This window comes from Terrapene carolina, unplaced genomic scaffold (genome assembly GCF_002925995.2).
Source record: "Terrapene carolina triunguis isolate 2854851 unplaced genomic scaffold, T_m_triunguis-2.0 Scaffold42, whole genome shotgun sequence".
Classification (NCBI taxonomy): Eukaryota; Metazoa; Chordata; order Testudines; family Emydidae; genus Terrapene; species Terrapene triunguis.
The window spans coordinates 5,079,248-5,094,081 of record NW_020664393.1 but is presented as its reverse complement, the minus strand read 5'-3'; the positions used below and the strand labels follow the sequence as shown (position 1 = coordinate 5,094,081).

The following is a 14,834-nucleotide window of genomic DNA, read 5'->3' as shown; positions in this document are numbered from 1 at the left end:
AAAAAAAAAAAAAAAAAAAAAAAAAAAAAAAAAAAAAAGCTGGTATGAGACATTATTTTGCCGGTTTCCCCCTGCCTCTTGCAAGTGTTGAAAGAATCCTTCTGAGCCTGGGATCTTAACTTTCTGTCATTCACAGGACATAATTGTTGTCAACTATTTCTTATCACTGCTTCAAAACTCACTTTCTACTGTATCTGAAAATGCCATTGAGTTTAAAACATATCAGTCTTGCACCAAAATATTTTATTAATTATAAGATTGATTTCATAAGACTTCACTCCTTATCACTAAAATTGCAACATTCTGCATTACATAATAAATATGAGTTATGTGCAGTTTTAGGCACACATTCTAGAACACTACTGCTGTGAAATAATGTCCAGTGATTCCAGCTTCTGTTTTCTTGGGTTTATTGGGACAAAGTTTTCAATACTTAAATTAGGTTGGTGGCTCTCACATATATGAAATAACAAATTTGCACTGAATAGAAGTAGAACATAAGGTAAGTTCATGAATACCGTTTTCTTTTTTTTGGAAAACTGTTAAAATGTAATTTATATTGATTAACAAGGAAACATAACGTCTTAATAAGACTCTTTAACATTCCAGATTTAGAATCTGGAAGTTCATACCTTATTAATTCAAATGTATTATCGTCCAGTAGTCAACACAAACCGCAAGTAAACACTAACTACAGTGATATGCTAGTTGTGTTTTCAAGAATAACTAACCATGGTTTCCAGCAAATCATAATGATTTATACTGCTTTCCTTTTAGTTCCTTTTATCTTCTTTCAAAGTTGTAACTCCTACTATATCCATACAACTCTTGCAGTAGATGTTAGGGTTTGATTTCTACCTTAGCTGAAGAGATTACAGTAAATACAACTGAATTACAATATAAAATTTAGGGCTGGATTTCTGGTTACCTAGACACTCTTAAGGTTAGGCAATTTAAGATTTACTGGTGTGAGCTATTCCTATAAGACAGTTTCTCTGAATTTACATATCCCTGATATTTTGGTATGATCTTTACAGGAGTTATAAAGTCTTTCTCCATTTAAAAACTGATAGTGGGAATTAAAATTTAACATTGTGCTCTCTTCATTTATTTCTTCATTTTCCCTGAAATTTGAATCGCAATCATGGTATATGAAAGATAAATCCCAACAGAAACAATGCCAAGTTTACTGGAATTATCAGAACAGCTTTGCAATTTAGAGTTCCTAACAAAAAGGTGATTAGAAGAGATGGGTCTTTGGTAATTAAACAATAAAGCATAGGCAATTATAGTTTTATATTAAAACAGCACACATGCAGTAGTTGTCTTAGGCAATAAAGAAAGATAGACCCTTCCTTGTATTTGAATACAGTGCACTGTTGCTACGATACCAACAAAGCACTAAACAAAGAAATAGCAATATCCTATAACAGGGATCGGCAATCTTTGGCACGCGACCCATCAGGGAAATCCTGTGGCAGGCCGGGACGGTTTGTTTACCTGCAGCGTCCGCAGGTTCGGCTGATCGCAGCTCCCACCGGCCGCGGTTCGCCGTTCCAGGCCAATGGGGACTGCGGGAAGCGGCGTGGGCCAAAGGATGAGCTGGCCGCCGCTTCCCACAACCCCCATTGGCCTGGAACGGCGAACCGCGGCCAGTGGGAGTTGCGATCGGCCGAACCTGCGGACGCTGCAGGTAAACAAACAGTCCCGTCCTGCCACAGGATTTCCCTGATGGCCGCGTGCCAAAGGTTGCCGGTCCCTGTCCTATAATAAAAGCATACAGTGGGTGAAAATTGTGTATAGCATAGGAAATTTTAAATGTACCCTAATGTGAGGACATACTAAATAAAGATGACTGGAGAGAACTGAATGATCAATGAGGGGAGAGTCATAGTAAAACCAGCTGAAATTTACAATGTGTGTGAAAGTGTATCATTAAATCCAAGTAGCTGCTTTCCTTGCAAATTTTATATAAAACTTACCTAATTGTGACTATCCCATACCACTATTAAAATCTGGCGTTATTTAAAGGGGCAAATTGGATTGTGGCTGAAGAATATCAACGTATGTGGAATGACCTTATTACCAGGCTTAGCTATAGAGACTAGGATCTGTGGGTGATGGCTCTCATGCCCCTATTTCTTTCTCCCCATCTCAAACCTCTGAATGGTAGAAAATAAGAATTTCATGGTTTTATTTTTCTCTCATCCTTTATTTCTGGAGACCTCAGAGTTGACTTATGATGGTTTGACTTCTCGTTCATAAGCAGAAACCTTGATGGGAGCAGCCTCTCTCAGCCTAGTTCATCCACTTGAACAAAGATTTATGGTTGTGTGGGAATGTAGCATCTCAGAATCATATAATCTGAAGCTCTAGAACTCCTCAAGGCTAGCTTTTATGTGGTTCCCTTTCTATTTAAGATTCATTTATTGCAAAATTATTTGGTACTAATAGTGAAACTAAAGGTCTGGCTTCATAAATGACTCCGTATCAAAGTAGTGCAGTCTGCCTAGAATTCTGTTACACATGTGCAACCTATATGGCGTGTAAATGCGGAACTCAATATCCTCTAAAGGCATCTTATGCTGAGGTGTATCATGACTTTTACTAATAATTGCTGGACGAGTATAGTTCCTCCTCTCCCGGACTTGGTTTGGGATGAAATCAAATTTGTGGTCATTTACCAGGAAACTGTGACTGCAACAATTAGCTTGTAATATCTACCATCCAGTACAGCATATGTGCTCTCAGCCCCAGTAGAGATGTAGCACAATATCGATGTATATTTTTGCCATCAGGTGAGATCTCTGTACTAAAAATGGTGTGCACTTATAGAAGAATCAGGAAGCCTGTTAAAGCTTTTACTTATGTGCATGTAATGCCATGGCCACTACCCGAACTGCCACGGCCAGGGGTATCTCTGCAGTGCCCTGTCCAGCTACCCTGTTTTCCTCTTCTTCGGGGCTCCTTAAACTCCACAGTCTTGCTTATCCACTCACAGCCCTTCTTGGGGTTTGGTTTCTTTATTGACACAAAATTCCAAAAAGCAAACCCACAAGATCTTCCCCTCAGCCTTAAGCTGGGTACAGCCCCTGCTCCCTGTGGTATGGCCCTTCCTGCCACCTGAGCAGCCACATTCTTCAGGAACCACTGCAGAAGACCACTTCTCCCTGCAGTTTCACTCTGCAGTTCCCCTTCTAACATTGCTCTTGCTGAACTCCTTCTGACCTTTTATAGCCCAGGTGCAGCCCTGCCTCCTGAATTGGTTCAAGTGGGAGCACCTGCTGTGGCACAAGGGAGCTGGACCTATTTCAATGACAGGGGACCAGCCACCTTGTGGTATACCTCCCCCCCTCAGGGCCTTGCCACATCAAAGGCAGGTTCTCCAGTTCTGGCTTCATTTTAACTCAACTGGCTGATCTCAAAAGTAATTTCTCTCTCTCTCTCTCTCTCTGTCTCGGAGTACTCTCTGCCCATCAGACATCTGGAGATGAAGTCCACCCCTTTTATCCTCTAGCATTTCATTTGGAATGCCAAGCCCTGTTTGTCAGCGGCTGACTTATCCCTCTCTTCCAGGGCCTATCACTTGGCTTCTTTCACAGTGGCCAATTCCATTTGGTGGTTCTCAGACAAGGAGAGCAAAGCTCTCACATTCACTCCTCTCAGTGTTGTATTAGCTTGGCAGCTGTAACTGGTGCTGCCATAACTGCAGAGTCTGCCCCAACCTACAGTTGCATGGCTTTCCTAATGAGCTCTCCCAGCTCATTAGCCTCCTCTTGCATCCTCTGGTTCATTTTCTTTGCTTGGTGTGTGAGCCTCTACATCTCAAAATTCTGGTTCAGTTCTTTCTCTACATCCTTGATTAAGGGAAAGATCTGTCCTTCCTGCCCATGTACCTCTGCCAGCAGATTAAACAACTTTTCTGCCCTTGGAGATTCTGATGCTGTAAACTGCCCCTTGGCCCTTATCTCCACTGGCCTTTGTAGTGAGATCTGCTCCACCCTGTTCTCCGTTTGGCCCCTCTGCCTGGGGAATTACTTCTGTTGGTCTGCCAGCCTCTCTGCCTCTCATAGACACTATTTTCCTCGTGTTCATTGCTCAAAAGAGGGCAGGTCTGTCTAAAGTGTCCCACTTTCTCACACCTGAAACACACAGTCCATCTCTTTCCCCTCTTGGTCCATACCTCCCAATGATCACCTTGCTACCTGAGGCACCGCAATCCTTGGTGTCCAGGTTTCCCAAAGTGTGAACTCTTCATGGGCAATACCTTCAGATGTGCCTCATTTCCCCACAGCAAAAACACACAATCTTTGAGTACACCCCTGCCCTTGTACCTTCCTGGGCCTGAATGACAATGGAGGACCTCCCAGGGTCTGCCCAATTTCTTCTGTGCCCAGCACTGTACAGCACATCTTAAAGTCACAGCTCAGATGGGGCAAGTTCCTCATATGCCCCACTCGCCCTCAGGCAAAACATACCCTCTGTGAGGCCTCCAACCTCCAATGAGTCTTCCATTGTATCTGGGATCTCTGACCCTCTTCCCTCCGCAAGATCCCCATTAGGTAACACTGCTGTGTCTCATGCCTGGTCAGTCACTAGCATCACTGCCCATTGTTCTTATGCCTGACTGCTTGCTGAAACTGGATCAGGAACTCTTGCAGTTGCTGCCATCCCTCCATGGTCCAACTTGGGTGGGTAAACATCTCCCCTTCAAAAAAATATAAGCTCAGAACTTTTCAGCTCCATTATTCCTCCTTGACATGAGGGGGCTTGTGGATCCTGCTGACTACACCAGTTGTAATACCATGGCCACCAACTGAACACCACTCTGTGGCCAGTGGTGCCTCTTGAGTGCTCTATCCCTCTTTTCCCTCCTTCAGGGTTCCTTAAACAATAACCCCACACACTCTTGCTCATCCTCTCAAAGCCCCTCATTGCCTTAATTAACACCAGATGCCAAAAAAAGCAAACAGAAAAACAAATCTTCCATTCAGCCTTAAACTGAGCACAGCCCCTCCTCCCTGAGGTATTGTTCCATGCTGCTGCTTGAGCAGACAACTCCTTTCTTCAGGGACCACTGCAGGAGAGATGCTTGAGTTCAGGATCCTGACAAAAGGAAAAAAGGAGAGTAGCAAAATACGGACCCTAAACTTCAAAAAAACAGATTTTGCAACTGATGGGCAAAATCCCCTGGGAGGCTAATATGAGGGGGAAAGGAGTCCGGGAGAGCTGGCTGTATTTTAAAGAAGCCTTATTGAGGGCGCAGGAACAAACCATCCCAATGTGCAGAAAGAATAGCAAATATGGCAGGCGACCAGCTTGGCTTAACAGAGAAATCTTCGGTGAGCTTAAACAAAAAAAGGAAGCTTACAAGAAGTGGAAACTTGAACAGATGACTAGGGAGGAGTATAAAAATATTGCTCGAGCGTGCAAGGGTGTAATCAGGAAGGCCAAAGCACAATTGGAGTTGTGCTAGCAAGGGATGTGAAGGGTAACAAGAAGGGTTTCTACAGGTATGTTAGCAACAAGAAGGTGGTCAGGGAAAGTGTGGGACCCTTACTGAGTGGGGGAGGCAACCTAGTGACCGATGATGTGGAAAAAGCTGAAGTACTCAATGCTTTTTTTTTGCCTCCGTCTTCACAGATAAGGTCAGCTTCCAGACTGCTGCACTGGGCAGCCCAGTATGGGGAGGAGGTGAGCAGCCCTCAGTGGTGAAAGAACAGATTAAGGACTATTTAGAAAAGCTGGACATGCACGAGTCCATGGGGACGGATGCATCCGAGGGTGTTGAGGGATTTAGCTATGTGATTGCAGAGCCATTGGCCATTCATTATCTTTGAAAACTCTTGGCGATCGGGGGAGGTCCCAGATGATTGGAAAAAGGCAGATATAGTGCCCATCTTTAAAAAGGAGAAGGAGGGGTATCTGGGGAATTACAGCCTCACCTCAGTCCCCAGAAAATTCATGGAGCAGGTCCTCAAGGAATCCATTTTGAAGCACTTGGAGGACAGAAAGGTGATCAGAAACAGTCAACATGGATTCACCAAGGACAAAGTCATGCCTGACCAACCCGATTGCCTTCTATGATGAGATAACTGGCTCTGTGGATACGGGGAAAGCGGTGGACGTGATATACTTCGACTTTAGCAAAGCTTTTGATACAGTCTCCTACAGTATTCTTGCCAGCAAGTTAAAGTAGTATGGATTGGATGAATGAACTATAAGGTGAATAGAAACCTGGCTAGATTGTCGGGCTCAACGGGTAGTGATCAATGGCTCGATGTCTAGTTGGCAGCCAGTATCAAGCGGAGTGTCCCAGGGGTCTGTCCTGGGGTTGGGTTTGTTCAACATCTTCATTAATTATGTGGATTGTGGGATGGATTGCATCCTCAGCAAGTTTGTGGATGACACTAAGCTGGGGGGAGAGGTAGATACGCTGGAAGGTAGGGATAGGATCCAGAGTGCCCTAGACAAATTGAAGGATTGGGCCAAAAGAAATCTGATGAAGTTCAACAAGAATAAGTGCAGAGTCCTGCACTTGGGATGGAAGAATCCCATGCACTGCTACAGGCTGAGGACCGACTGGCTAAGAGGCAGTTCTGCAGAAAAGGACCTGGGGATTACAGTGTATGAGAAGCTAGATATGAGTCAACAGTGTGTTCTTGTTGCCAACAAGGCTAATGGCGTATTGGGCTGCATTAGTAGGAGCATTGCCATCAGATCGAGGGAAGTGATTATTCCCCTCTATTTTGCACTCGAGAGGCCACATCTGGAGTACTGCATTTGGTTTTGGGGGGGCCCACTACAGAAAGTATGTGGACAAGTTGGAGAGAGTCCAGCGGAGGGCAACAAAAATTATTAGGGGGCTGGGGCACATGCCTTATGAGGAGAGGATGAGAGAACAGGGTTTATTTAGTCTACAGAAGGGAAGAGTGAGGGGGGATTTGATAGCAACCTTCAACTACCTGAAGGGGGGTTCCAAAGAGGATGGAGCTGGGCTGTTCTCAGTGGTGGCAGATGACAGAAGAAGGAGCAATGGTCTCAAGTTGCAGTGGGGGAGGTCTAGGTTGGATATTAGGAAAAACTATTTCACTAGGAGGGTGGTGAAGCACTGGAATGGGTTACCTAGGGAGGTGGTGGAATCTCCATCCTTAGAGGTTTTTAAGGCCCGGTTTGACAAAGCTCTGGCTGGGATGATTTAGTTGGTGTTGGTCCTGCTTTGAGCAGGGGGTTGGACTAGATGACCTCCTGAGATCTCTTCCAACCATAATCTTCTATGATTCTGTCTCCCTGCATTTTCACTCTGCAATTTACCTTTTAGCACTGCTCTCACTGAATTCCCTTTCCCTGTTTATAGCCCAAGTGCAGCCCCACCCCCTTAATTGGCTCAACTGGGAGCATCTGTTCCGGCACAGGGGACCAGCCATCCTGTGACAGTGCACAAAATCTTTTTGAAGTCAAATGCATATATGTGGCCTCAGTTATTTAGAATGAGACATTTAGGTCCAATTCTGCCCTGTGGTCTACCAGTTCAATCCTGTTGACTTCACTAGGGATGTAGGGATGTAAGTGAAGGCAGAATTTGGCTCTAAATTTAGTCTCCTACATTATTCTATTCAATCTGTGCAGTTGTAGTAGCTAATTTTTATATTGCTATTTAAGTGCTATAGTATATTTTATATGAAGGGAACATAAGATTTCTTCTTTACATCCTTTTCATTAAATAGCTTGTTAATACATTATTTGAAATTTTAGCTTGAATGAGACCTTTTGTTACCTTAACTCTAAGTCTGTTGTTTTAAATCAAAGGCTTAATTTTTACCTAACAGTCCCACTGAATTATATTTGTAGTCGTGCTTAAATTTGTGCACATGCAAAAATGTTTGTAGCATCAGGGCCTTAATGTAATAACTCCTGAACTTTGATACTCTCACAAAATACCACAAGCGAAATCTTTTTCATATTTCCGACACCTGTTTTGTTGCATTCTGTTAGAACAGGGAAGAATATTGTGATGTCTTTTGACTTTGGCTGAATCATTGCCAAAAATGAATTTTAATCTCTTTGACACAATCTTGAAGACCAACCTTATGGAAGTTGAGAGAGAAAGTGAAATTTGAATTTTAATGTGCTTTCAGCAGGGACATCAGCTGACAGGTAGTTTTGTCTGCTCTTCATCCTTTCAGAAACAAATGATCATTATTACAAAGGAGAGACTAAGTAGTTTTGAACAAGTCTCTGATATTTGGTGGCTTTTGTCATGGGATTTGTTCCCCAAATGCCTCTTCCAGTCTGGTATCAAATGACTCTTTGCACACTAATCGTTTGAAATCAAGCTATAATAAATAAAAAAAAAATGATCCTTACGTTTCGATGGCTTTTGAACTATAGATTGATCTAAATCTCCTTATGTTGACTGTCATGCGAACATTAAGTGGTTCAGTATTTTGCTCATGTATTATTATAGTATTCAAAATATTAAATTAACTGGATTCAGTTATGTAAAAATAACACTATTTCAAAATTTGAAAATATAGAAATTCAAAGGTAAAATACAATGTTATTTTTAATATTGAAAATTAAAACATTTTCATATATATTTTTTGTTGCATTTGAAGGATTTGAATTGGTTTATGCAAACACACTGCACCATCTTCATAGCCCCCTTGAGAAATTTCGCACCACTATGGAGCATTCAGAATTTGTCATCCTCCAACAATAAAATAAAGTTTCTAAAATAAGAGAGAAAGTGTCAGATAGTTTTAATAGAGATCATGTTTTGGGAACTGTCTCAAAAATTAGGTCATGCTCATACTGACAATAGAACTATGATTACACTTAAGATCACACATAGAAGGTTACAGAAAAGCTTTGTGCTTAAATAACTGGCACATTCAATGTAGAGTATTAATTGCACTGAATTTCTTAACAGTTGTGTTTTTTGTCTTCTGCATTGTATGTCTGCAACAAGGGTTGAAAAAACAGAATTTTTTAATACTATTAAGAGCTATCATAGCATTAGATAATATAATTGAATAGTAAATAAGTGCTTTTGAAAATGAGCTAGTTCTGCAAAACCTTTAATATAAATCAGAAAAAATTCTTTTGGAAATAAGTGAATCTGTTTGAAATTAGAGCTGATTTTTTTTCAAGAAACTAAAATCAGGTCCCCAAAATACCTGTCTTTGTTTAAGGACTTTTAAAAGGTTAACAATTCCCTTAATGTTCTAAGGTGACTGAACAAAATGGGTTTTCAGATTAATTTAAGAAGTCTGAGAACTCTAGTCTGAATAGAATTATTTTTAATGCAACGTATTCTTTCATGAGCAGCCGAATGTAGAATTATACATTTTTGAGCCATATGTATTGTATTGATTCACTAACTAGAGACAGTGGTTGGATCCCTGCACTCATGGAGGCCCAGGCAACCCCAGAGGCAGCAGGAGAGGGCAAGGCCAAGGGTCTGACCCTATACTGGCTCACAGATTGAGACCAGCATGCACTGCTAAGCACAGCAATGTCACAATCCATTTGGGGCTATTGCCAACTGCCATAATTTAAAGCAGTTTATATGCTACTCTAAACAATGTAGAGAAAGCATAGAGCTGATCTGTGAATCAGGGAACCACAACTTGATCCTTTTGAAGCTCGTGCCTCACTACTACGTCCTGTGGAAACTGGATGCAACAAAATCTAAGCCATAGTTTCTTCCATGTCCCTTTTAAAGATTATTCCCTACGTTTAACTACTTTTCGTTCAGTGGTACAGCACCCAGTACAGTGGAGCCTGATTGATGACTGGGCCTCCTATGTGCTACTGCAATACAGGTAGTCTATATAATAAGATTCCAGGATTGTTACACTCTTTGTATGTCAGTCTGAAACCTAGAATTTCTGCTGAGTCAGTGTGAAGCAATGGAAAAACAGTACTAGCATGGTTGAGAACTCTTTGTTTAGAATATCACTATGTTCAGTAATCACTGTGATCTGTTACTGTCCAGTTTTTTAATTGTCAGAATTTGGGGCTTTTTTACACTTACACCCATATGACAGCACAGGCTTTCACCTAGAAATAAAATTGAAATTTTGTTGCAATGTTAAACTGAGTGGTACCAGATTTGCTTTCCTGATAAAAGAAAATGTATACTAAACAATTAGCTTTGACAGCAGGATGTTGCTATGATTTCATAAACTATAAGCCCATGCAGGACAAGGATAACATCTATCTATGTTTGTACAACACGTAGCACAATGGCACTGAGATCTATTTTTCAGCCTCTCGGTGCTACCACAATATAAACAATAAATATATTAATAATAATATAAACTTATCTGCAGCTGCTAAACTGACAGAAGCCTATTTAGTACGTGTGGAGATGGAGACGTTCTTGTCCAAACTTAAAATCACAGTGTTCCAGTGAATAATGGTCCTGAGTTTATTTTTAAAGTTCTTTATAAAGCAGATATTTCAGCAGCCAGTTTTTAACAGACATCCAGAAGGTGTGAGCCAGAACATATGAAGCTGATGATTTAGAGAATTGGCACAATCCCCTTGAAACTTATGTGCCAGATTTCTGATTACTGGGAAATATTTTCTTGTTCCTGATTAGCAGTTACAGGAGGATTTTTTCAAATGTTCTAGACAACTCATAAGGTCTGTATACACTTCCGGGGTGTGATTCCCAACTTGAGGAGACATACTTGCACTAGCGCTACTCGAGCTAGCGAGCTAAAAATAGAGTGTAGCCATGGCAACGAGAGCTGCAGGAGGGGCTAGCTGTCCTGAGTACATGCCTATTAGAGACTGCAGGCACATACTCAGGGTGGCTAGCCTGTCCTGCCACTTGCGCCACGGTGGCTACATTCTATTTTCAGCACGCCTGCTAGCTTGATTACAGCTAGCCTGGGTATGAATTCAGCTTGAAGGGTCGACATGCCCTATAGTTCCATCAGACAGTTTTTCCTTAAACTTGATCTTAAATTGTGGCTTCTAGTAAATCAAGTTGCATTCACACAAAACAGTTAATGTATAGGTTGTGGTTGTACTGTACCTTTTGATGACAACATGTTAACCACTGATTAATCTGTTACTAAATCCAAACCCAAAATCTCACCTTTTGACAGCATACAGTTTAACTTGCTTCTCTTTATTGAGCAACTGTGGTATTTTGTTTTAATATTAGAGTATTTAATATTTAAATATTGCTGCTGAAAATAAACATACAGTTTATTATTTGTGAGTAATAGTTCTTCTCATAATAACTAAGGTTGGTTATTAATGCTACTGGAGTTTTAGATACAATATGAAAATGATATACAGTGCATTCTCTTTCAGAGTTTGTTCACTTAATATGTATTGTAAACAAAATTAATTGAGGTGCTACACTGCAATTGATGTGTAATGTTGCTGATTTTAGACCTAATGCTAAAGGACTGTTTGGTTTTGACTTTTACAGAATACACATCTCCTCTTTTTCCCAAGACAACATTTATGAAGTCCAGCCTCCTAAAGTAGATAAGAAATCAATTGATATCTTCCATGCTCACATTCAGGCTGGCAGAGGCACCATGCAGCCACTGGTAAAAGAAGACATCCTCATGTACAGAGAGTACATTAGAAACCGATATATGTGAAAACAGACTGGATTCAACTGCTTAGCATTGCTGGAGCGATGGTACAAATCAGTTTAGAAAGGAAGTCCAAGTTCGGCTATTTTGTAGTAGTAAAACAGCGTCAATTATTTATCAACCTGTATCTTTCTGAATGATTTCATTTTTGAGATATTGTATGCTTTGCAAAAATAAAAATGTGACTGAAGATGTATTCTGTTTGATTGGAAAAATAACAGAATCAGAAAAACTAAATACAGCTGCAATTAAATATATAGTAATTTGAGATAAGAAAGTAAACAGAGTATTTAAACTTCGCATTAATTGTGTTACATACAGTTGTAGTTTCAAGAAAAAAACTTAACTACCACAGTTAGCTCATGACAGACATTTCAGTCGAAAGTTCTATCGTTTGTTGAAATTGTTTGTTTAGCAAAATATGTTTGTGTGTTTGTAGCAAAGATGGAAAAGGTGTCAATTTGGCCCATGTATGAAACTGAAAAGTTAAATCTAAAGTAGCAAACTTCAAAGCCATAATCCACCTCCAATGTAGTTCTATTGCAGATAGCAACAGTGGAAGCTGTAGTGTAGACCAGACGAAGGTGTTCTAATGACCTAATCAGTGTGGATTTCTGTCAGATTCCTTTGAAGTATAGTGACATTATAATTATTGTGACTCAGTAAACAATTTTGAGGAATGAATGCTCACTCTACTTATAGAGACCAGTTTCAGACCATAAAATAGCAGCTTCAGTCAAGGTTCAGAAAGATGGGCTCTGTCTGATGTACTGAGAGATCTCTTGATCAACTGGATACCAAGAATTTTCCTATCTCTGGACTGGTTAAAAAGTCAGCGAATTAATAACTTTGAGAAACTGAATACTGACTCCCAGGCAAGCATGGCCACAACTACAATTACTAGCTGCTGCCAGCAGACTGAAGATTCAGATATGTGGCTGCATACTGCAAAGCATATTGTAATGTTTACAGAGTAAGGAACTGCTCTCGTAAGTCAGTAAAATTGATTTATTAAAGTAATTGTGTATGTCTGTGCTAGATAACCATAAATGGGATGTACAGTGTTGCACACTACTTCCTGCCTCTTGAGCTTATGCAACCAATGGGTTATGGGAGGGGGAAAGAACTGGGGTACAACAGTGTTCTCTCATTGTCTACATCATGCAAATTATATGAAAATTGAGGTCCCCATTAGCTCAGGGAATAGCAGGTGTCAGGAATATATGTAGGCAAAACCATTGTTTCTGGTGCTTTAGCAAATGAGTTTATAAGGGTGGGAGGAGTGATAAGTATTTCCCATAAATCACTATTGCTACCAAATACAATTTGTTTTGATTGTCTGCTGTTAACTGGCTCCCAACTTGACACTCAGTAGACATGTGCCACAGTCACCACAAGTAGCCCTTACAGAGCTCACAATCAGCCATTTACACGCTCTTGAAAATTCCAACAATAATTATTTTACCAGTTGGGCCCTTCATGTATTCTTGAGAGCATGAGTTTGTCTTTAGCAGAGACAAGAACGAAATATCAACTCTGATAACATAACACTTAGACTGCAACTGTCAGTTTGAATTATCTCTAGAAAATACATCTGCTAGAGTGCTTTGCACTCTTTTGTCCAACATAAACAGTATTTTACAAGCAATCAAATACCCACTGCTGAAAACAACTAGGATAAAATCCTAGCCTCATTGAAGACAATACAAGCTTTGTTGTTGACTTCAATGGTGCCAGGATTTCTGTTCTAGTGTTTTGTGTTGCAAAGTGTAAGAGTAAATAGACTTCAAAGAATACATAGACGCTATCTAAGGTTATGCCTCTCTATTCTGTACACATGTATTCAGCTTTTAAGTGATTAATATCACATTTCCATTTTAATGAGTAATGTCTGTTAATACAGTGAAAATAGATAATTACGGCTGCAATTTACGTCTTTCTGCACAGGAAATTTGCTGTTTTGTAATGCATTACTTTTGTTAAATAGACAAAGTATTTTGTTTAATAAGGCACTGTAACAGAGTGGTTTGCCCCTGGAGGCTGGGACTAACCAACCCTGATTACAGAATGAGGCACACCGGGATTGGATCAGGTGATTCCCTATAAAAAGCAGCAGGTCGCTCCAGTGAAGGGGGAAGCTCAGAAAATTGTGGCAGAGTCTGCAGAGAATATGAAAAGGCTCCTGCAGGGAAGACTCTGAGACCAGGGGAGTTGTCCCAGGCAGAGAGGACTGAGAGAGGCCCGAGAGAGGCCCTGACCAAGCAGGAGGGAGGTTGCGAAAGACTGGAAGGAGGAAGAGAGAACTTGGGTTGTGTGGACTTATGAATGGACCTTGGGGTTTTTTGAGGTTTAATTTCAGTTTATTTTATATTGACAAACCCAATCCCCAAGAAGAGGTATTTTTTACCCTGAAAAAGCCTGAAGTGAAGTTTATTTGAACAGTTCATGAGAGGAAACTAAGGCAGGCTGCCTATAGCGTGTCCATAGACCACAAGTGGGCACTTGGAAGAAGCCAGCTGTTAACAGGTACAATAAATCTTTATTTCATTGCTGTTAAAAAATTCTATTTGAATTTTCCCACCTATAGTGTCTGCCATTTATCCACAAATTAGGCAGTTGAGCGAAACAAACTGTTCCACTTCCTTCTTCAGCAGCTGCAATCTTTGCAACATGTAGGTATTTTAATAATAATTTTAGAAGTTTCAGAAAAGAAAAGAGTACACTTAAAACTGTTTTGCAGGAAGAGGGCTGCACGGTTTGGTTTTTTTCCTATTTGTACATTGGGAATCCCCTTGTTAATGTCCCATTACATGTTTTGTGGCATGGTAATTTTGTACTCCTGTTGTCCTCGTACATCTTTTACTCTGTTTATATTCTTCTTGATTCTCTCTTGATTTTGAATGGATATAAAAGACAAGTACGTACTAACTGTCTGTGAAAGTCTGAGTATGTAAGTTGTACTCATCACCATGGTATCTCCATATAAAGAGGTCTGTGGACCTCTATTGTCAATCTGTCTGCATACAACCTATCTACTGCAAGCTATTGGGATAGTTCAGATTGCTACTGCACGCTAGCTACAGTGTATGTTAAAAGAAACTTCCAGCTGAGTAGTGGCTAAGACAAGAAAAACTTCCCTTTAACTCTGTCAAGAATGCTGCTGCCTGACCAGCATAAGGAATCTGTTCGGTTGAACAAGGAGGTATA

General features: G+C 40.6%; 1 protein-coding gene across 1 annotated transcript in view; it reads left to right on the top strand.

The window, feature by feature from the left end:
• The window catches only part of FIG4 (FIG4 phosphoinositide 5-phosphatase), a 150,585-nt gene extending 136,721 nt beyond the window's left edge, over positions 1-13,864 (top strand). The window contains exon 23 of the mRNA XM_024194288.3: positions 11,456-13,864. Within this exon, the coding sequence (XP_024050056.1) occupies positions 11,456-11,633 (178 nt within the window). The 3' untranslated portion in view covers positions 11,634-13,864. The remainder of the gene's footprint in view (positions 1-11,455) is intronic.
• The last annotated feature ends 970 nt before the right edge of the window (positions 13,865-14,834 follow it).